Source organism: Gossypium raimondii, chromosome 11 (genome assembly GCF_025698545.1).
Source record: "Gossypium raimondii isolate GPD5lz chromosome 11, ASM2569854v1, whole genome shotgun sequence".
In the NCBI taxonomy this organism is placed as follows: Eukaryota; Viridiplantae; Streptophyta; class Magnoliopsida; order Malvales; family Malvaceae; genus Gossypium; species Gossypium raimondii.
Genome location: NC_068575.1, coordinates 10,810,978 through 10,834,536, shown reverse-complemented (window position 1 = coordinate 10,834,536; position 23,559 = coordinate 10,810,978). Strand labels below are relative to the sequence as shown.

General features: G+C 32.5%; 1 protein-coding gene and 1 pseudogene across 1 annotated transcript; both read left to right on the top strand.

Annotated features, from left to right (window-relative positions):
• Window positions 1–11,535: 11,535 nt before the first annotated feature.
• Window positions 11,536–16,815, top strand: LOC105801242 (potassium transporter 5). The gene is made up of 8 exons (XM_012632565.2): window positions 11,536–11,676; window positions 13,885–14,055; window positions 14,155–14,380; window positions 14,525–14,773; window positions 14,871–14,921; window positions 14,997–15,425; window positions 15,513–15,767; window positions 15,863–16,815. The coding sequence occupies exons 1-8, from the start codon at window positions 11,536–11,538 to the stop codon at window positions 16,813–16,815; spliced, it is 2,475 nt and encodes an 824-aa protein (XP_012488019.2).
• A 3,520-nt stretch (window positions 16,816–20,335) lies between these two features.
• Window positions 20,336–20,931, top strand: LOC105801609 (pro-hevein-like; annotated as a pseudogene).
• Window positions 20,932–23,559: the final 2,628 nt, after the last annotated feature.

The following is a 23,559-nucleotide window of genomic DNA, read 5'->3' as shown; positions in this document are numbered from 1 at the left end:
TCTATAATACACATAATATGCTGCCTCATTAAAAACCTTACCAGGAAAACCCAATGGGACAAAACCTCGGTTAAGGGAAAAAGAGTATAGCACGTATTACTCCCCCTCGTGAAAACATCACATACTTTCTCATATTCTACGTATTCAATCTTGAATACTAGTTTTTCAAATGACTATTTGAATGTATTTGTTAAGCATTTATATCACCATTCTTTTGAAAGTTATGAGTGAAGGAAAATTTGGGGAAAATATATTTTGATATCTTCAAGAGTTTCAACAATAATCATAGCAGACTTTAATCATGATTCTTCTATAAAAACACAAATAGGTATTTTTGGATCATTTTATAATCCTCCTTCAACTACTATTTACCACATATGTTCAAATTATTTTAATTCATATAAATGAACAATTTCACGAGAATTTCAATATGTTGCTAGCATCCTAAATCCTTCAAGGATTTTAATATAAACTTTACTATATAGTGGTTCATAAAAGGTTATAACAACAACCATTAGACGCAAGTTAAATCTTTTATGAATTGTCAAAATAATATATCTAAAGGTTATTGCATCCACCACAAAATAATATTATATCTTTTTATAATCAATGCCAGGACTTAACGAAAAAATTCATATTTTTATTTCGCTTTTGCAAAACTACTTCATTTGCACCCTTATTGGCTTTATACCTTTAGATATTTGGACTACTGGTCCAAAAACTCCACGAATTTAATTGTACTTGAGTTGTGTCTTTCAATTTTGATCAGTTTATTCCAGATCTATATTTCTCAATAGATTTATTCAATATCCTCCTTTTATTTTATTATTTTAATAATAATAATGCATGCAAAATCATTGCCGACCACTTTTATTATTCCGTTCCACATTTTCTCGAATTGGCATAACTTATCGAGATCTTTATTTTCATTATTTTTAGATTTCAGTTTCAAGTACCTGAATCTCTTCTAGACTTTTACTTATTAGTTATGTCTTAGGTCTCTTGTAGAGCACTCACCTCCACTATATGACCATCTAGAAGAATTTTCATCTTTGGAACCGATCAATCTATTATTTATTCTAACCGATTGTCCCACTAGGACTTTGATTCAATTTAAAATATTAGATGATATATAACACTTGGTTATTCTCATTAAGTTTGTAAATACATCTAACAGTTAACTTGTAATGAGTTATGCTTATTGAACTTCTAGTTCAAATTACTCTCCCCCTAACTCATTACAAGCTATCATTTCTCTCCCCCTAATGTCGAGAAAACTATCGAATCAAAATTTTAATCACAAATCATGTCATAATTGAATCTGCAATACATTCAAAACATCTAATAATACAAAGAAACTTGTAATTAATATATATTCTCAACTTTTTTTTGAGGATTCACTCATCTTTGTGCATTGTGGTGGAGCAATTGGATCATATATGCGCATACAAAAATTCAAAGATGAGAAATATTTAGCTCTTGATCAAAAACCAGTTGTAATGGGAAGTATTTATAACTTATTGGCTCGATGCGTACAACACGTAAATCAACATAATCTCATGTTGAAATTGGAAGTCTAGTTCTCATAAGTAATGGTTTAGACATTAATCAGAGGCGTTTAATCAATAATTTCTCTAAACCATTATGCGCATAAATAACAAACTTTTACAAAGAAAATTCAAACTCAATCAATAAAAGACTGAGATATAAACTCATCAGTATTAGCAAGATGAAATATCTTAATTGCATGATCTAAAATTAATTATTTAAACAAGCAATCTTGCAAACGAAAGGTTGCAATTTGATAACACATATGTGATTATTTTGTAGATGCATGTACCAAAAATCATATAATATCAAAACCATCCACATGGTGGATGAATGGGCCCATATTCATTTCAAAAATACAAGACATTAAATCTCAACGTTAGCTAGTGAGTTTCTAATAAGCAATTTTCATTGAGAACAAGCAACAAATGAGAATTTTTTAAATTAAAGAGTCTTCTAGTTCTTTAATAAAATTCCATATGAATTCTCAATTAATTTTCGCCTCATATATGATCAAGGATGGTCTAACTGGTCACGCCAAGTAATAAAAGCATGTGTATTAGTAAACTTCTAGTTTACTTTAACATGCATTTCAGTTGTACTTATAATGTCAATATAAATTGTGACAAATTGATAATTTTACTGTGATTCCTTTTACTTTATATCTACATATAAGTACTATTGTGACATTTACTATTGGAAATGTCTAAATCAATGTGAAGTTTATAATGCCACTAAGTCAATGAAATAAATACAATTTCCAAATAATTATATACAATACTCGCGGCCCCAAAATTTTCTGTATATGTTTCTGCTATCGAATGACACAAATACCTGTTTGCTTCAGTGGCTATGTGTTTTAAAAGTGTCTGAGAAATCCTGGGTTCAAGCCATGACTTGGGTGGAATTTTTGTTTTAAATGAATAAACCCCTATCTCTAATCAGTAGGCTTATAAATAAATGTTGGTAAAATATGTTAGAATGGACTTGCTGGTCTAGTGGTTAGGTGGAGTGTTAAGTGACTGGAGGTTTGATGTTCGAGTTTTTGCACGAACAAGGGAATTATTTTGCTACTTGTTCCATGTAAGAGTTTGAGGTGTGGTAAAATACTGAGTGTTTGAGGTGTGTGGGGAAGTAGTGGATGGTTATGGAGTGTTTGAGGGATGTGGGGAAGTGTGGGAGCGAATTTAGGGGTAAGTGAGAGGAAATTAGGGGATTATGGGAAAAAATCCAAAATTTGATCATTTTCTTTTCTTTTTGAAAAAAGAGAGAGTTAGTTTTCTCTCAATCTTCTTGATGATTTCTTTTCCTGTCTCTACTGTTTTCATTCCTCAATTTCTTCCCTTGCCGCCAAATTCAGCTTTTCTCCCCCACCCTTGGCGTTTCTTTTTGTTTTTCTTGGCTTCAATTGTTCGTTTGTGGCAACATTCATTTCCGTCTATTCGGTAAGTGAAATAAGGTGGTATTGGTTTTCTTCTTAACTTTCAGTTTCTTCCCTTCTTGCTGGAAGTCTCTTAACGTTTCCTTATTCTTTCCCTAGTCGAACCTTCGCATTGCTACCTTTCCCTTTTTCGGTCCTTTTTATTTCTACTCTTTTTTTGCACATCATTCCCTTCGCGTTTCTGGGGTTTATCGAAGGGTTGTTTATCGTTCGCCAATATTCTGAAGACGGTGAATCCCTGCTACTCAATATAAGGTATCGATGTGCTTGGAAGTTTTTGGACATAAAAATTGAACTAGGTGTGTAACCGTAACACTGTAAACAAAAATTGACGAAAAGCAAAAAAATGAGGCAGTCGACGCCACACGGGCGTGTGATCGACGAGGCTGGCCATGTGCGATACACAAGTTGGACCGAATTGGGCCGTGTAGGCCACACGAGCGTGTGGGCCCACACGGATGAACCATACAGGCGTGTGGGGTTTTTGGGCTAGGCCATGTGATCTACACTGCCAAGGCCAATTTGGGCCATGTGGGCCACACGGGCGAACATCATGGGCTTGTAGGCCCATTTACACTATTTTATTGCTAAGGTTACACGGGTCATCGGAGTCGACTGTGGACCTACTGTAGGGTCGGTAAGCTTACCTAGACCCCTAATTGACTGAAATGACTATATGACTGATATGATTAAGCATGATGATGTCCCATTGATTTGATATTGTATGCCCGGTTTACATGCGTAATATTATGAATAGCATGTCATATTTGTGTATTGCTTTGCATTGGGTTGGGGATTATAATGTTCGGAGGAAGTGTACTGAAAGGCTTCGAGCTTAATTTACTGGCAGCTCAGCTGCAAACTACTGTCTAGTGCCGCATCCGAAACTTTTTGGAGTGTGAGGATGGATGGGTTGATTATATCGCCACATGGAGTGTAGGGTTGGACAGAGTTGGAGTGTAGAGGCTGGTTGGGTAGGAATTGATACTGCATAACTGTTACTGTACTGAATATTGACACTGTAATGGGCAAAGACCCTAACTGAAATTGAAACTGTTACTGAAATGGGCTTAGGACTAACCTATGATTGCATCATGAGTGCTTGTTTATATGGGGATGATACACTGAGTTTTCATAAACTCACCCTTTTGTTTTATCTGTATAGGTGATCCCCAGACTTAGGCGGATCGAAGCGGCGGAGGACTCGGCGGTGGCCACACGACCCCTTTTTACTGTTTCTTATTTAATTAGGTTTTTAAACTTTTATTTGGGTTATTTTACTATAATAAAGTCCTCTATGGATTTTTCTTAAATTTGGGATTTTTAATTTATAACTACTAGTTTTAGGAAAACTCGAGTTTTCAAAATAACCAAACGTTTTAACAAAATACTCACGAATTCACAAACTATTTTAAAAGCTTCCACGTAGAACAAACGTTTTGAAAGCTTTCGAATGATTAATTAACATGATATTAGAATTAATAAATAATAATGAAAAGATTCTAAACAAGAAATGTTTTAAGCAAAGTTATGGTTTCCAACACAAGTTATGGTTTTTAAACACTTTAACATGTGACACTGTTAGATTTGGCCATAACGATCAGACTGGGTTTGGGGTGTTACATTTAGCTTAAGGGAATATGCCAAAATCTTCAAATATCCAAAAAAATGATTATAAAATTATTTTCCAGGTGTACAAAAGGTACATAACCAATGACTTTTCATACATAAGCTTTCTCTTTTGCTAGTTCTCATTAGTAATATTTTTTCACATAATTTTAATTGAGAACTTATTCTGAATACTGTAGAGTTATACTCACAGTTTAAAAAATAACTTGCAACTTCAGGTGTATCCAACCATAATGAGCTTTAGATAGAATTATCATATTCTATTGCTCATAAGTAGATCTTTCACAGTCAAATATTTTCCTTTCAATCCCTTAATGGGGATAATGACAAAAGAAGATCACAAAGATAGTTATAGACAGTTCAATTTAATAACAAGAGTAATCAATAACTCAATCCTCCTTTTTTCATCCTTTCAAAATAGATATTTATAGCAATAGTGATTCATATGAAATATAATATTTTCTTCATTCATAATCTCAATATGATATTCATTATAATGAATATCTTTTAAAACTCTTGGATTAACCATCACAAGATATTAATTTATTAGCTCTTTCGAAGCTTTCGACTAATTTTGTACTACCAAATATTGGAATAATGTTTGTTTGTTTCAGTACAAAATAAGATAAATATTTTCTTCTTGTAATGATAAAATTCGTTACTACATTCTCATATCTTTCCTCAAAGAATATTAATGAAACAAAATATTTGGGCATATGCCACATATGTAGCCAATAATCTTTCATATCACATTGATAACATAAGTTATCTTTAACAATCAATTTTCATTGAGAACAAAAACAAATGAGAATTCTTTAAATTAAAGAATCTTCTAGTTTTTAATGAATGTCCATATGAATTCTCAATTAATTTTCACATCTTATATGATCCAGGATAGTCTAACTGGTCACGCCAAGTAGTAAATGCATTTATATTAGTAAACTTCTAGTTTACTTTAACATGCGTTCAATTGTACTAAATTGTAACAAATTGATAAGTTTACTATTATTCCTTTTACTTTGTATCCACATATAGGTACTATTGTGACATTTATTACTGGAAATGTCTAAATCAATGTGAAGTCTATAATGCCACTAAGTCAATAAATATAATTTCCAAATAATTATATGCCATATTAGCTTCAGGAAATATGTCAAATCTTCAAATACAGGGTATTTGGTTTAGTGGTATGATTCTCGCTTCGGATGCGAGAAGTCCTGAGTTCGATTCAAAATACTTTTAAAACCCTTTTAACAAGAGTTTTGCCTAATCAATTAACTACCAAGAATAATTGTCTAGGTCATGTATAGAAACAGGCCTATACTAAATATATCAATAAACGTCACATCTCAAACATAAAAATATGACATAATGAAAAACTAGCAATTTTTTCATAACCATAATCATAAACATGCATGAAATTTAATTCAAAATCCAACCATTCAAGCTCATAGAACTTTTCATTTACAATTGCTCATGTCATTTCTCTAAATAATTAACAAACGGAATAACATAAAATGTATGAACTACTACCTTTAACCATTCTTTAAACTAAATCAAATCTGAATAACCATAAAATCCATTGGTTTATTAATATAAATTTACATATAAAATATGTTTTAATCAAATATATTATTTAATTATAAAACCTACTATAACGACATAAATAAATAAATTAATATTCATTTTCATGAACAAATGAGATGCTTAAAACAATATTTAACACATGTAATCAAAACTTAAAAAAGACCATCTCAAAATATTTAAATCATATATCAAGTTGATTTAATATTTAAAAGCGTACCTTTTTTTCTATGTTGAGTCTTGACGATAAGAAGTAAGCAAATTAAACTTCAGTAGTAGACTTTGAATCCAATCAAAATCTAGTAATAGTAAATTTTGAGAGTGGATCTTATTTTTCAAGTGTATAATAGATACATAACCAATTACTCTTCATAAATAAATTGTCTCTCTTTTAAAAGTTCTTAGAAATTCTTGTTCTTTTCGTACTTTCTTCATTTTTCCACTTTTGGTGGTGAGAAAATTTATTACGACAATCCTCCATGACTATTATTATAGTCCAATTTACTACATCTATATTAAAGGTTATGTCTTTCTAATTTATTACATATTGTTACATTCTCTTCAAGAAATGGTTAGGTTTCGTGGTTAAAAACTTCTGTTCAATTATAAGTAAATTTTTTTCATGATATTGCTACCGTAGGAGCACATTTGAATTATGAAAAGTTGAATAAGTTCTCTCTTGCACAGTTCTCATCAGTAATATTTTTCCACGTAAATTTAATTGAGAACTTATTATGAATACTGTAGAGTAATACTCACAGTTTTAAAAAACTTGTAACTTCAGGTGCATCCAACCATAATGAGCTTTAGATAGATTTACCATATTTTATTTCTCATAAGTAGATCTTTCACAGTCAAATATTTCGCTTTCAACCCTTTAATGGGATGATGAAAAAGAAGATCACAAAGATAGTCACGATCAATTTAATTTATAACAAGAGTAATAAATATAAACCAATAACCCAATCCTCTTTTGATTCATATGAAATATAATCTTTTCTTCATTCACAATCCCAATATGATATTGATTATAATGAATATCTTTTAAAACTAATGCATTAGCCATCACAAATTTTGTGCTTTTTAGATATTGATATATTAGCTCTTTTGGAGTTTTCATCTAATTTTGTACCATCAAATATTGAAATAATATTTGTTTGTTTTAGTAACAAATAAGATAAATATTTTATATTTGTAATGATAGAATTCATTACTACATTCTCATATCCTTCCTCAAAGTATATTAATGAAACAAAATATTTGGGCATACGCCACATATGTGGCCAATAATCTTTCATATCACATTGATAATATAGATTATCTTTACACTTTGAAGAGTTATCTTGAGAACTCTCATTGTTCTCTTATTTATTACTATGTTCCCATTTTTAGTGGTCCATGATTATGTCTTTTCTTTTCTTTATGTTTGCATTCACTTTAGGGAATACAACAAATCTGGTTGGATAGACTTCTAAACGCCTTCATTGATTCTTTATTTCATAATCACCATCGGAAAACATGCATGTTCAAATCAAAATCTATCTATTCATGTTGTCATGATTAGTCTCCAATTATAATAAACATGATATAATAAATAAATCATAGTAAAATATACTTGAGATTCTTTAACATCATTGTTATCACCCTAGCTATTATCATGAGCACTATTACAAGTAGTAAAACAACTTTGTTTTCGTAATATCATTTATAATCTAATAGTAAAAAATCATTTAATAAACAAAATCAAAATTTTTGTGTACGATGCTTCAAAGTTATCCGATACACATTGTACCAAATTTCAATACCACATATATGTTATAAAATCTTATGATGCTCTAATCAAATATTTATAAATTCAATTTAAAAGATATGATACAATAATTTCAAGCATATTAATAACAATAATTTAATCATAAAAATTTTAATCATCCAAATATCTTACATACTATAATTTAATAAAAGAATCTTAGTTTAAAAGAAACCTTAAAGTAATAATATTTTTCATAAAATAATTTTACCAAAAATAAATCAACAAAGAAGAGAAACATACCAGGTAAGGATTATATAAATTTCTTTACATAATGATTACCGATAATATCCAGGCCTCAATTGAAGACTGAAATAGCAGTAGCTCTAGAAGGCAATCGACAACAACTTGAGTAGCAAATTTGAGTGACCAACTTTTGCATTGGTTGTTGCTTGAAAGGGGAAATGCATGGTGAAAGGGAAAAAATTTTGCGACTTATGGAGAAAAACAATTCAAAGAGAATCGTGCTGATAACATATTATAAAATAAATAGACAAAGAGTAAAGAACAAAAAAAATATGGGAAGCAATAGATAATGTATTTTATTGATCAATGGGATTTTTACAAAGCTTCTCCAAAGTCTCTATTTATAAGCATAAAAGTATAAATGAAGTAGAGATCTAAATCTAATGAATATTAGAATTTAAAGTATATTAAAATTTATCTTGATCTTGATGGACACTCACTTAATAAGATATTCATAACATTCAATAATTTATTTCTTTATTTTTGATGTTTTAAAATTTAAAATTTCAATATTAAAAAGATATTTAGAATTTTGGCAATGAGATAAGCAAGTACAATTTGATAATGTATTTTTTTAGTTTCTACCACATTTTCACTTTAACCCTTAATTTTTTTTACCATGATCAATACTTAAAAGAAAATATTTTTTGGGTGAACAAAATGAAAACAACCTAGAAGTTGGGTTGCCAAAATGAAAGTCTGAACATGATATAATGTGTACATTTAACTGTCATTAGAGATTTAGTGCTTGGATGACTAAAATTAAAGTGCTAAAAGTTGGATGGTGAAATTATAAGAGTTTCATTCTGGGTGACCAAAAATAAAAGCGTCCGAAAAATTGAGTGACCAAAATAAAAGCACCCATAAAATTGGGTGACCAAGTAAATAGCTTCCCTTAATAATTTAATAGCTTAATTCCGTTTGTCTTTTTATGCTTCAATGGTGCGTTTTGGCGATGCATTTAGTTTTGAGAGATGATGATAATGTTTTTTTTTTTTTTTTGGGTGTTAGATGGGTAAAAGTACGATAGAAACTCAAAGATCGATTACATTTGTTTCTCTATTAAAAAATAAAAAATAATTTTTATATATTAAAAAAAGTGCAAATTGACCATTCCATTAAAAATTCCATCTATGTGTGTTTTAAGTGATTATATGGATTTTTCAATTTTTATGTAAGTGATATGGAATTAAAGGTGTTGGAAAAATATGATTTTTGGAATCTTTGAGGCATATTTTCGATTGGTAAATGAGGAGTTTTGAATCATAAAATTATGATTTTATTCTACCCCATAAGACATTTACAACGGGATATTATATGCTTAAAATGATTGAGTGATGAATGAGAAATTGATGCTCAAATTAAGCTACTTGTGAATTATATTGAGGAAAATGAAAAAAATTTGTCCCACATTGATTGGGAATTAAGAGTGAAACTAGTATATATATGTAAACCAACTATAAATTATTGAATAATTAAGCTAATGCTCTCTCTCATGTGCAAGGGGGGTGTGCACTCACATGATTTTATTCCAATCAATTTGATTTGATTTTATTCAAATTGATTTAAAGGCTCCTTTAATGCAGTTTTGTATCTTTATTCATAAAAATTTCCAAAATTCCTCCATATTGAATGTCTATAAAAGCCTAAAGAATTTTTAGAGACAAACAACGAATTTATTTCACTCTAAAAAATTCTTTTCTTTTCTCTCCAAATTTTCAAACGTTTCGGTGATAGAAGAAAGTAATGTTTGTTCATTGATCACTGCAGAGGTACTGCTGCCGCGACCATTTTGTTGTTGTATCCTGGGAGATAGACGATCAACATTTCTCTAAGTACCATAGAAGCGGCTGAATCTGTCTTAAGGAAACTATGAAAACAAGCCTCAACATCTTATTCGATTTCTAGTTTTTTCAAGATCTTATTTATTTAAATATTTTTCAGATTTGGTGTTTTTACATAAATATAAATATTTGTTTATATATTATTTGTTTAGATCTTATATTTAATATAAATATTTATATTTATATTTATATTTGTTCGCTAACATGTTTTGTCCTACAAAAGGATGACTAGGATTAAGTAGAAGTACCATGGGGGCCTTTATGGTAGGAGTTAGATTGTATTTTGCTTCCTCTACTCAAAAAATGGACAATATAGTCATTGTGTATTAGATGGAAGAGCAAACTGATATTTTTGTTAAAAGTTCCAACTATTTCTACTTTTAAGCAATGGTGTGACAAACAAAACAACAAGATAGCGGTCCATGATGTGCCACGTGTACCACATGCTAATGTGGCACATTTTGTCACATAAGAAAATATTAAAATAAATAATTTTTTTAATAATTATTTAAAAAATAAAGTCCAAGTTAAACCTAGATAAATTGTTGTCCATGCTCAAATGAACTAGGACAAATAATTGTTTAGGTTTATCCTAAATGTATTTTTTAATTTTTTAAAATATTTTCATGTCAATAAAAAATACAGACATGTCGCGTATTAGTGGCTGGTTACTTCGCCAACAATAGTATGTTTGAGCAAGAAAAAAAATTGTATTTATATTGGGTAATATTTGTGTGTATTTTCAACTATTAATTGTCCACACGCTTCCAACATTCCCTTCCTGGTTGAGGACTCTTCCAGAGTTGAATATTCTTAATTTATCTTCTAATGCACTTTATGGTAGGATAGGGACTCCAAAGTTGAATCTTGTTGTCTTTCCCACGTTGCGAATCATTGATCTTTCTCACAACAGATTTAATGGAACCCTGCCTTGGGGTTACTTTGAGAGATGGATTAGCATATCAAGTCTAGATGGGAAAAACTCGCCAACTCCTAAATACATGCTTGAAAGTTTAGATATGAGGATAAATGTTATGCAAGTTCCCAGGGATTATGATTAACTCAATGACAATTACAAACAAAGGCATGGAGACGGAGTGCCCAAAGATCATTCAGACTCTTGCAGCCATTGATTTCTCCGGCAACAGATTTGATGGAGAAATTCCAGAATAGATTGGGAAGCTAAAAGAGCTTCACTTGCTCAACTTTTCGAATAACAATCTCGTTGGAAGAATCTCAGTAGCCATAGCGAAGCTCACAAATCTTTAATCTTTGGACCTTTCTCAGAACAAGCTAGAGGGTAGAATTCCAGTGGAGTTGAGTACTCAACTTTCCTTGCCTTCCTCAACGTCTCTTATAATCGTCTCACAGGGTTCATACCGCGAGGCAACCAATTTGAGATTTTTCAAAGTAACTCCTTTGATGGAAATCCAGGGATGTGTGGAAAACCCTTGCTAAAAGAATGTAGCAACATTTCTGGAGGCCTGCCACTTCCATCTTCAACTTTTTCAGAAGAGTATGGATTGGATTGGAAAGTAGTGGTGTTAGATTATGGATGTGGATTCTTATTTGGAGCGGTGATTGGGTATGTTGTGATCAAAAGGAAACCCCATTGGTTTGCCAAGGCTTTCTCCAAATTTTCTACAAGAAGGCAAAGGAGATGAATTATTTCAATCTGCATGCATGTACTATATAAATAGTAAATAGTGGACTTCGCTTGTACGTTGGGATGAATATTGTATACTTATAATTTGTTTTCTCTATATTTTTAAGCTATAGTTGGGATAATGGATTTAGTTATTTATGTATTATTCAAATTACATTTTGATTATTAAATTTTATAAATTTATCAATTGCTCACTTATATTATTAGTTTGTTACCTTGAGATCACTGATTTATGGGTACAACATCAATATAAGATCAAAATCAATAGGTTTATCCATTATTTGAGTTTGATTTTTCTCTAGGGAGGTGTCAAACTTTATGGGATGCTTTTTTGGCGATCTTTAGAAAGTTGTTGTCGAGTAAGGTTGTTTGATAGTGAAAGATGGGATCGATGGTTCGGCATTGAGAGATGTTGAGTTGCTTTTTTTTTCTTTAATTAGACTTTTTTTCGAATGATATAAGATGTGAAAGATGCTGCTCTCTTATCGTGAAAACTTGTATGGAACAAATTGAATTATCTGACAGTTTTTTTGGATAGACAGTATGTTTATCTAGTGAGATAAAAATTAATGGTCTATAGATTAAAATCAATAATTAGGTATGTGTTTGGATTCAAACGCAACTCTAACGATGAGGTGAGAAAGTAAAATGACTATTAAGCGCATCATATCAAAATTTATATATAATAGAGTTTTAAAATATTTTATTTTATAAAATTATTAAAAAATGTGAAATTGTAATTTTATTTAATAAAATAATATGTATCACAATATTTTTATAAATATTTTAATTAATTGTTTTATAATAATTTAAAATTATTTATTATACTAAATGGTAAATAATTTTAGTTATTTTTAAAGTTAGTAATTTTATAACAATGCTAAATATTATTTTAACAAATAAAAACATTATATTATAAAATAAAGAGAGATGTAGAGAATAAAGAATAAAGAAATTATGAAAGCAATAGAGGATGTACTTTACTAATCAAATGGATAATTACAATGCTTCATCGATTCTCTATTTATAGGCATAAGAATTTAAAGCATATCAAAATTTGATCTTAATTTTGATCATGAGAAATATCCACTTAATAAATTATTCATAACACATTATGCAAGCACTACATTTAAATCCATTAAAAACACTGATATTAAATAATAATTTTGATTATATTTATGTTAAAAATAATATAATAATAAAGTTAAAAATAAGAGATTAACCCTTCATTTTGACCGGCGTTTACTCCACTAGAGGTCAAAGCTCCAGCCAATTTTTAAGACACGAGTGAGTTAGTCTCACCCAATATATACATAACGTGGAATGTTCGCATCTTAAAACATAATACAGATAGGAGGGGGTACTAACTTTTGTATACACTTCTATATTATTTATAATTAATATTTTAGAAATTTAATCCATACATTTATTAATATGTATATTTATTGTTGGCAATCCAAAAAATGTTTTAAGAATATTTTCAATTACCAAAATTTCTACTGTTGCAGAAAATATTTTAAAATATTTTCAGTTGCCTATTTTACTATTTTCTCTTTCAGAAAACAATTTAAATAGTTTCTCACAAGTAAACAATAACATTTTCTCTCCTTCTCCTTTCCTTAGTTGGCCTGTTTTTTATCCAGTTTTTTCAATTCCTTTTGAGAAGAGTAATACCAATTGTATTCCATTTTCTTTAATTCAGGTGTACAACTATTAGAGTACTGTATTAACCTTGAGGGCGACCTTCACTATACGATTATATCGATCAGGACAGACTCGCTTACTTCTAAGACATCATGACTATTTTATTTATTTAAGCTCAATTGTTTTTCTTATTTCGTTTTGTTGTAATATGTAGATGATAATATGAACGAGAATTTAAAGAAAAATAAATTAAAATAATTAAAATTTATTTGGAAAAGAAATTAAAAGATGGATAGTATCTCATCTACTTACCATATAAACCAAATACTTACTTGCAAAAGAAAAATTTTGAGAATTTACAAAGCGTGTCTCAGCCGTGTGGTGTGTTTTCTCCTACTATAAATTATACGCACTGACCCTAATCCAACCTTCTCGTTTTCTAAACAAGTCTTTAATCACGGTGCATTGATCACAGTGCTTTGAAGCAATGTCCAACGCTACTGCCGAAGAAGACGATATACGAGTCGACATTCCAATGTCCGATGACCAACTCAAACGAAACATGCGTCCAATATTGCATAAACCATATGGTTCCATGGATCTTGTTTCCGTCAAGGCCCCAGCCAACCACGGTTCCCACTCCAAGGTCCTGCTCCATCCCCTACCTTCCCTACATGTTTACAATTTTATTTCGAAAACTACCATTTATACGTACTAAATATATGTGTTATGTATTGGATTGAAGGATTCGAACTGGTGGGTGGTGTTGAATCTGGCATTTCAGAGCATAGGCATCGTTTATGGGGATCTTGGAACATCACCACTCTACGTTTACCCCAGCATCTTCAGTAATGGCATAAAGCATAGAGATGATATATTGGGGGCTCTTTCTTTGGTCTTTTATACCCTTACCTTTCTTCCTCTGGTTAAGTATGTTTTCGTTGTCTTACGAGCCAACGATAATGGTGAAGGTAAGTCAAACCTATGATAGGATTTTCAATTAGGTTTACTTTGTAAAGTCACAATAATAAATAAAATCAGACCAAAAATGAAAATTTGATGCCAGAATGTATAATTTTATGTTTTTTGATAAATTTTATCAAAATCAAAATCAGGAGGAACGTTTGCACTCTACTCATTGATATGTCGCTATGCAAGAGTGAGTTTGATCCCTAGTCAACAAGCTGAAGACCGTGAAGTATCCAATTACAAACTGGAATTGCCAAGCAAGCGATTGAAACTAGCTTCGGTACTAAAGTCTAGCTTACAGAAGAGCCAATTCGCCAAAATTTTCTTATTGCTTGTCACCATGCTTGGTACTTCTATGGTCATTGGCGACAGTATCTTCACTCCTTCCATCTCTGGTAATTCACTAATTACTTTCTCTTCTTATTAATTTATTAATTTTTCATGGTAATTCAAAAAAATAGAAAAAAAAGTAAATGACTTGGTGTATTGTAGTTTTATCTGCCGTGGCTGGTGTCAAGGAAGTAACATCTGCCCTCACAGACGGTATAAATATATGTTTGTTATCATTCCTTATTGACTTATCTATGTGGCTTAAACAAGATTTAGTGTTGTAAACAGATATGATTGCTGGGATATCAGTAGTAATATTGATCTTCCTCTTCATGATTCAAAGATTTGGAACTCACAGAGTGAGTTACACCTTTGCTCCCGTTCTTTGTGTTTGGTTTGTACTCATTGGTGGAATCGGTTTCTACAACATCATAAAACACGATAAAACAGTTCTTAAAGCCATCAATCCAATGTACATTGTTGAGTACTTCATCAGGAACAAAAAAGATGCATGGATTTCTCTTGGTGGAGTTGTTCTTTGCACAACAGGAGCCGAAGCACTATTTGCTGATCTTGGTCATTTCTCGGTTCGAGCCATTCAAGTCAGCATGTGCTCCATGGTCTACCCTGCTTTAATATTTGCATATACTGGACAATCTTCTTATCTTCGCCAGTATCCAGATGAGGTTTCTGATGCATTTTATAAATCAGTTCCAGGTCGTGAATAAATGTCCATGGTTCCTTTTCTAGTAGTGTTAATCATGTATAAGTGGCTTCTTATGATAATTATTTATGAATGTGCAGGTCCATTGTATTGGCCAATGTTTGTAGTGTCCATATTGGCTGCAGCTATAGCAAGTCAAGCAATGATCTCAGGGACATTCTCAATAGTCCATCAATCACTCTCTCTAGGGTGTTTCCCTCCTGTCAAAGTTGTCTATACATCCGCAAATCATGAAGGACAAGTTTACATACCAGCAATCAATTACATTTTGATGTTGGCTTGTATCGGTGTCACTGCGGGTTTCAAGTCCACAGTAAAGATTGGCAATGCATATGGTAATCATTTCAACAATTCTGCATTTTATGCTTTAGTCTCTTCTCAATTTACAATGCTAATGAATTTCCATTATTCCTTTTCAATGTTATTACAGGAACTGCTGTAGTGTTTGTAATGACTCTTACATCATCCTTGCTGGTTCTGGTCATGATCATGATATGGAAAACTAACATATTTTTAATAATCTTATACATTCTTACCATTGGATTTGTGGAACTACTCTATCTGAGTTCAGTTCTCTATAAATTTACCTCCGGAGGGTACTTGCCGCTGGTATTTTCAGCAGTTTTAATGATTATAATGTATGTTTGGAATGATGTGTATCGAAGAAAGTACCATTACGAGCTTGACCATAAGATTTCCCCTGGAAGATTAAAGGAGATATCTGCCAACAAAAACATGTCTAGAATTCCAGGACTTGCCATGTTCTATTCAGAGCTGGTTCATGGTATCCCACCCATATTCGAGCATTATGTCTCAAATGTACCAGCATTGCATTCCATCATTGTCTTTGTTTCCATGAAATCACTACACATTAACGAAGTTCCACCGGAAGAAAGATACTTTTTCCGAAGAGTCGAACCAAGAGAGCTTTTTGCCTTTCGATGTGTTGTTCGATACGGATACAAAGATGTGCGGGAAGTGGCCTTTGAGGAAACATTAGTGACAAGACTGAAAGAGTTCATCCAAGAAGAAATACTGCTGCAAAATCAAATGCTATCTACCATTGGAAACAATGCTGAAAAGGGCACAGAACCGGAAGGGGAAATCGTTGAAAGGAACAATGATGTTGCGAATGCGAAGCAAGTGGAAGAAGAGATCATGCAACAAGAAATAGAACAACTGCAGAAAGAGTGGGAAGAGGCAGGTATAGTTCACATGATTGGTGAAAGTGAGGTGATTGCAAAGAAAGAAGCCAATATAATGAAGAGGATAGTGATTAATCATGTATATAATTTGTTGAAGAGAAATGTAAGGCAAAGAGAGAAGGTGTTTGATATTCCTCACAAGCGGATGCTTAAAGTTGGCATGACTTATCAGCTTTAAAACAAGTAGCTAGATTTATTCAGAAAATGAATGGGAGATGATGTGGGGTGTGGGTGGTCTTATGCTTGTTTTTTGTTAGGTGAATCAGGAATTTTATTAATAAGTTCTTTTAATGTATTGGGTGTCAAATTAGTTCTGAATATCAGATTCAATCATAAAGGTTTTATAGAAGTAAATATGTACATAGATATAGATAACTTTTTTTTTGCTATTTTTAATCTTTAAGGATTGTGAACAAAGATTTATTTCCAAGTCTAAGCACAAATTAACCGTTTGGAAAACAAGCCTAAAAAAACATATGCCAGTTTTAGCTAGACTGAAATAATGAAATAAATTGATAACTAATAAGGAAAACAAAAGCTCCGTAAAACTCTCTAGCTTTTTTTCGCTTCTTATATAGATTCAAACCCTTAACTCCTAAGTCCTAACCACCTATGATGTCATCTTAATATACACATAAATATAATATGAAGTCAGCTAATCTAAGTTCTAAGGTCATTTTAGTCCTAATAACATGAATATATCTTAGTATGAAACCTTTACAAATTATAGACATCATAGTATACTAAATCCATCCCTTCGGAAGAAGAAGAAAAGAAATGGATAAAGCTAATGTTAAAAGATGGCTTTCATGCAGCCATTCAACTCGAGCCATGCAGATTGCAGCTGAAGAACATGCTGTTGTTTTGTTGATTAGTTAACATTTTGCTAGTAACATTTGAACTAAGTTAGTGATGTATTTGTTGTAATTTGGTGTTGATGGATGTGATAAATCAGTTTAACCAAGTGTCCAAGCAAGGTTTTATAAGTTTCAAGACCTTGATAGTGGAGTTAGGTGTGTTTAGGTAACTTTTTTTTTTCAGCCAAGTTGTATACTTGATATATGTAATGTGATGTTTTAAGAAATATAATCTATGAACCATTCAGAAAATTCACTTCTTGTTTTTGGTTCTTATTTGCTTGAGCTCGAGTCCTTTGTTTTTTCAGCAAGATATTGTGGCTTTGTTTGAACATTGGCAACAGCAAAAGAAGAGAACAGAGAGCACAGAACAATGAAGCAAGATGCAAGAAGTATTTTTACTTACTCACAAATGTGCAGCAAGGGAGCTTATGGCTGATAGCTCATTCAGCTCATTCATTCAACTAGAAAAACAATACATTTATAGTTAAATACATCACCAAATACTACCTACTACCACTAAGTAGCCTAGTAACTTGATAAACATTTCTTGTACACATAAACAAGCCACCTAAACTAGTCATTCAACACCTAATGAATCAAGTTGTCATCAACTTGTTCATTTTCAACTAGTTTAGTTAGAATGAAACTAGAGAGAAAATATTGCTGTTACAACAAGCATACGTGCTGCAGCATGTCATCAAACAGCATGCACTTCAACCAAAAAATGTAACAGCAACATGGTTGGACAATTTCCAACACTCCTCCTTGGACTCTTTGCTGCAAATACAAATCATTCGTCAAGTTTTTTTTTTTTTTGAATTTGGCAATCCTTAAATGCTTTGTTTCAAGTTGACTCTGCTCAAGCAATTCATTTTCAACCTTGGCTTCATTCTCAACCAAATCTGACTTACATACTTGACTATACCAGTCTTTTGTGCCAAAGATTTTTTCATCAAATTGAGTCTTCTCCTCCTTCACAGCCTTGGTTGACAACTTGCCTTCAAACACATCTTTTCTTTCTCGTATCTTGCTTCATTGTACTGTGCTGTCTGTTATCTTCTTTCGCTGCTACCAATGTTCCAACAATTGGTATCATGAGCCTAAATCTTAAGGGACCATTGATTTTGCTTTCGCTGCTTGTTAAAAAGAAAGAAGCTGTCAAAACACAAGCAAGTCATTAAGGACTGCTTGTAGAGAAAACAACATTAGCTCGACCTTATGAGACCCCCAAACAATATTGAATACGCTGAAGGAGGAGTTTCAAGGAAGGTATGTGATCTTTCCAATGTGCAAGCTGCAAGCTCAGCAAAAATGTACAAGCTACAAGCTTAGCAAGATGTCAAAGCTGCAAACTTAGCGAGAAGTGCGAGCTATGAGCTCATCAAAAAGTGTGAGCCCTATATAATTGCGAACCTGTTGAAGACAGTAAGCAAAGTGTGAGCCTGTCGAATTGCAAGCCAAAATGGTAGACTGAAGGCAAGCAAACTATACTCACAAACTGTTTGTGCGAGAAGAAACAGGATTGTGTTACAGTAAGCATACGTGCTGTAGCATGTCATCAAGCTACATGCACTTCAACCAAAAAATGTAACAGCAGTATGGTTGGCCAATTTCCAACACTCCTCCTTAGACTCCATGCTATAAATACAAATCATTCATCAAGGTTTTTTTTTTTTTAACTTGGTAATCCTTAGATGCTTTATTTCAAGCTGACTCTGCCCAAGTAATTCATTTTCAACCTTGGCTTCATTCTCAACCAAATTTGACTTACACATTTGACTATACCAGTCCTTTATGCCAAAGATTTGTTCATCAAATGGAGTCTTCTCCTCCTTCATAGCCTTGGTTGACAACTTGCCTTCAAGCACATCTTTTCTTTCTTGTCTTATTTTTTTGTTCATTACAGTCATGTTTCTTCTCGCACAAACAGTTCGTGAGTATAGTTTGCTTGCCTTCAGTCTGCCATTTTGGCTTGCAATTCGACAGGCTTACACTTTGCTTACTGTCTTCAATAGGCTTGCAACTATAAAGGGCTCACACTTTTTGATGAGCTCATAGCTCACATTTCTCACTAATCTTGCAGCTTTGACATCTTGCTAAGCTTGCAGCTTGCACATTTTTGCTGAGCTTGCACATTGGAAAGCTCACATACTTTCCTTGAAACTCCTCATTCATCTTATTCAAGCTTTTTTGGGGGTCTCATAAGGTTGAGTTGATGCTGTCTTCTCTACAAGCAGTCCTTAATGACTTGCTTGTGCTTTGACAGTTTCTTTCTTTTTAACAAGCAGCGGAAGCAAAAGCAATGGTCCCTTAAGACTTAGGCTTTGATACCAATTGTTGGAACATTGCAGCATCAAAAGAAGAGAATAGAGATCATAGAACAATGAAACAAGATGCAAGAAGTATTTTTACTTGCTTACAAATGTGCAGCAAGGGAGCTTATGGCTGATAGCTCATTCAGCTCATTCATTCAACTAGAAAAACAATACATTTATAGTCAAATACATCAATAAATACTACCTACTACCACTAAGTAGCCTAGTAACTTGATAAACATTGCTTGTACACATAAGCAAGCCACCTAAACTAGTCATTCAACACCTAATGCATCAAGTTGTCATCAACTTGTTCATTTTCAACTAGTTTAATTATAATGAAACTACAGAGAAAACCTTGCTGTTACAACAAGCATACGTGTTGCAGCATGTCATCAAGCTATATGCACTTCAACCAAAAATGTAACAGCAGCATGGTTGGCCAATTTCCAATAGGCTTAAAGCACAAGAATCTGCAGAAAATTCTTAATCTGTTTTCTAAGTTCCTACAGCTAAGTTTGTGATGTTGTTTGTGTTTTTCGTTAGCTTAGTGGGAGCAACAATGGCCAAGCAATGTGGTCGGCAAACTGGTGGAGCCTTATGCCCTAACAACTTATGTTGCAGCCAATATGGATGGTGTGGGAACACCGATATTGCTATTCACCAGCAAAAAATTGTCAGAGCAATTGTAGAAGTGGCCTTCCTCCCCTTATAGGAGAAGGAGCGACTCTGTGGTCTACTTACCATTTCTATAATCCAAAGCAAAATGGATGGGATTTGAGGGCAGTGAGTGCCGATTTCTCTATATAGGATGCTAACAAGTAATATTCTTGGAGGAATAAGTATGGTTGGACTACCTTTTGTGGTCTCGTTGGTCTTTCTTTCCTGGCTGCTTGTGGGAGGTGCTTGAGAGTAAGAAGCACAAGGACTGGAGCTCAAGAAATAGTGAGGATTCTGGATAGATGCAACAATGGAGGGTTAGATTTAGATGTGGGAGTTTTCAACCGATTGAATACTGATGGAGTAGGTCATGATCAAGGCCACCTTACTATTAGATATGATTTTGTTGATTGTGGCAATGGCTTCAATCCTTTGCTTGCTTTAGTTGTTGATAATTAGCACTACAACAGTTCTTGCTGTTTAATTATGTGCTACAAATGCCGAATAATGCTGCAGTTGATTTTGATTGCTAGATTGATAAATTTTTTGGTCTTTGTTTGTCCTATTGAAAACTTTAGTGTATGATTAATTAATTTTCTAGTTTTTATAATGTTGGTAAAATTTAAGATATATCATTATTTAATTCAACGATAATATGTGAAACTATTTATGTTTCTTGCATCAAATATAAATTATTTATGTTAAAATTTGTTTGCAAAATTGGTTAAAGTTTTATAAGCTTTTAGATTAAATGGGTTCCTTCCTCCTCTACTAATAATTAAAAATATAACTTATTTGTTAAAAATAATAAGTAAAAATATAATAATTTTATTTAATATTTCAAAGGAGAAGGAAAATCAATCCATCACTGTTTTTTTTTTCTTTCTAACAATGACATTTTTTCGGAAGAATAAAAAGTAATCTCCAAGTATAAAAAGTGAAAAAGAGGAAAAAATTAAAATTATTTATGAAAGGATTCATATATGATGTAGTGTGTTGAGTGTTTGTTTCTTTATCCCTTTTTAGGGTGGTTCATCTTCATATATATATATATAAGGCATGATTTACTGATGTGACGTGCTAGGGGTAACTAGGTGCCTTGTGTGGTGACACATTATCCTCTTAGGAGTTTTAACTGTCCTCAAATACTCTACAAAAGATATAGGTGAGAAAAGGGCAAGCAAAACCATGAGAATATGGGCGAGCTAGTGGCGAACAAGACACTGGCTAGCTAGTGTATACCTCATGAATGGTGAGCACACATGTTGGACAAGCTGGATTGGATATCAGGTCAAATAGATGTATGATGTGCTCTTGGGTCAGATGAGTAAGATATGTGGCATGCTCTTTATTATTTGTATAACGTAATGTATAAATTCATATAGTAGGCCTACAATCGATCGGAACAACCCGTGCAACCTTAGGGAAAATTTTAGAAATATGGGCCCACATGCTTATGTGGGCCCGCAAGCCCTATGGCCCGTACGCCTAGATTGGCCTTGCCTGTGTGGCCACACGGCCTGCCCTTAAACCCACATGTCTGTGTGGGCCTACACGCCCAACTTAGCCTAACCTGTATGGCCCATATGACCACACTCACACCATCACACGGTTGTGTCTTGCGCACGGCCATGCCCTCGTTAAACACACGACCAACCACATGGCCAAGCACACGCCCGTGTGGCGTTGACAGTATAGTTTTTCAGCTTTCACCGAAGTTCGATTTTTAGTGTTTTGGGAACACACTTGTTACGATTTCGATGCAAAAATAATCCCAAGCTTCCAAAACCTAAAAACAGGGTACCCATGAAAGATTTAGCAAATTCATTAATGAATTTGACAACAAGAATCAACACAAACCCTACTTACCGCAGACGACAACCACCTCTAATGCGTGCTAAACTGTTGGAGTGGAACTCCTTGCTCCACAATCTGCTCCTAAACACGAAGTTCCACTAATCAATCGCTACAGATTGACATCACTATAATTCCAAATCAAAAGTTAAAAGGGAACAAAACTTTACTTACCAATCAATTAGAAAACTCAACAAAACCAATGACATAATTGAACAATAGAACCACCAATAGAATCGAAAAAGAAGAACGAAATAATGATTTTTCGAGTAAAGGAAAAAAATGTCAGAAAAGGGTAAAGCAGTAGAAATTTGACGTCAGAAATTTTGGAAAGAAAAATAAAATAAAAATAAAAATAAAAATAAAAGATTTAAAATCCCTAATATCCCACTAAATCCACCACTAACCAACCGATTCAACTCCATCCAAACTCTCACAGTCAACTGAAGCAAAAACTATCACCTATGCTCATGCAAGGATTTAAACACAAGACCTCCAACACCCTGACTTTTTACCACTCGAACCAACAAGTTCATTTTGATATAAGTTAATAGACAAATTTATAAAACACTATTCATCAAGGATAAGGCTTGGATCTAAAATAACAACCTTTAGGCAAAAGGGAAACTTGAACCTAAGACCTCACACACACACTCAGAACACTTAACCATTAAAGCAAATACATATTTATATTAAATATTTATAGAAACATAAATAAATTATTTAGAGCATTACATAGAACAAATTCAAAAACATAAAAATTATTAAAAACGGGACTCAGAATCACTTACATGTAAGAAGAAAGCTTCACCAAACCTTCAAAGTGTAAAAATGACTATTTTCTCTCCAAAAATCGGTGGAGAAGAAGTTTGAAGAAGATTAACCAATTTTGTTTTATTTAATTTAAGTTTAATTGATCATTTATCATTTTATTCTTTAAAAACCATAATGATTTCATTTAAACCATGTCCATGCACACCCACTATCACCTTAAATGGTCTGTTTACTAATTAAGTCCTTTAATTTTCATTTCCAGCCATTTGACCCCTTTAACTAATAGAACTTAACTTTTACACTTTTTATGATTTAGTCCTTTTACTTAATTAACTACTTAAACATCAAAATTTCTTAACGAATTTTTGATACGACCTTAATATATTCCCGTAGACATTAAATAAATAATAAAATAATAATTTACTTGTAGGAATTGTAGTCCTAAAATCATTGTTTCTA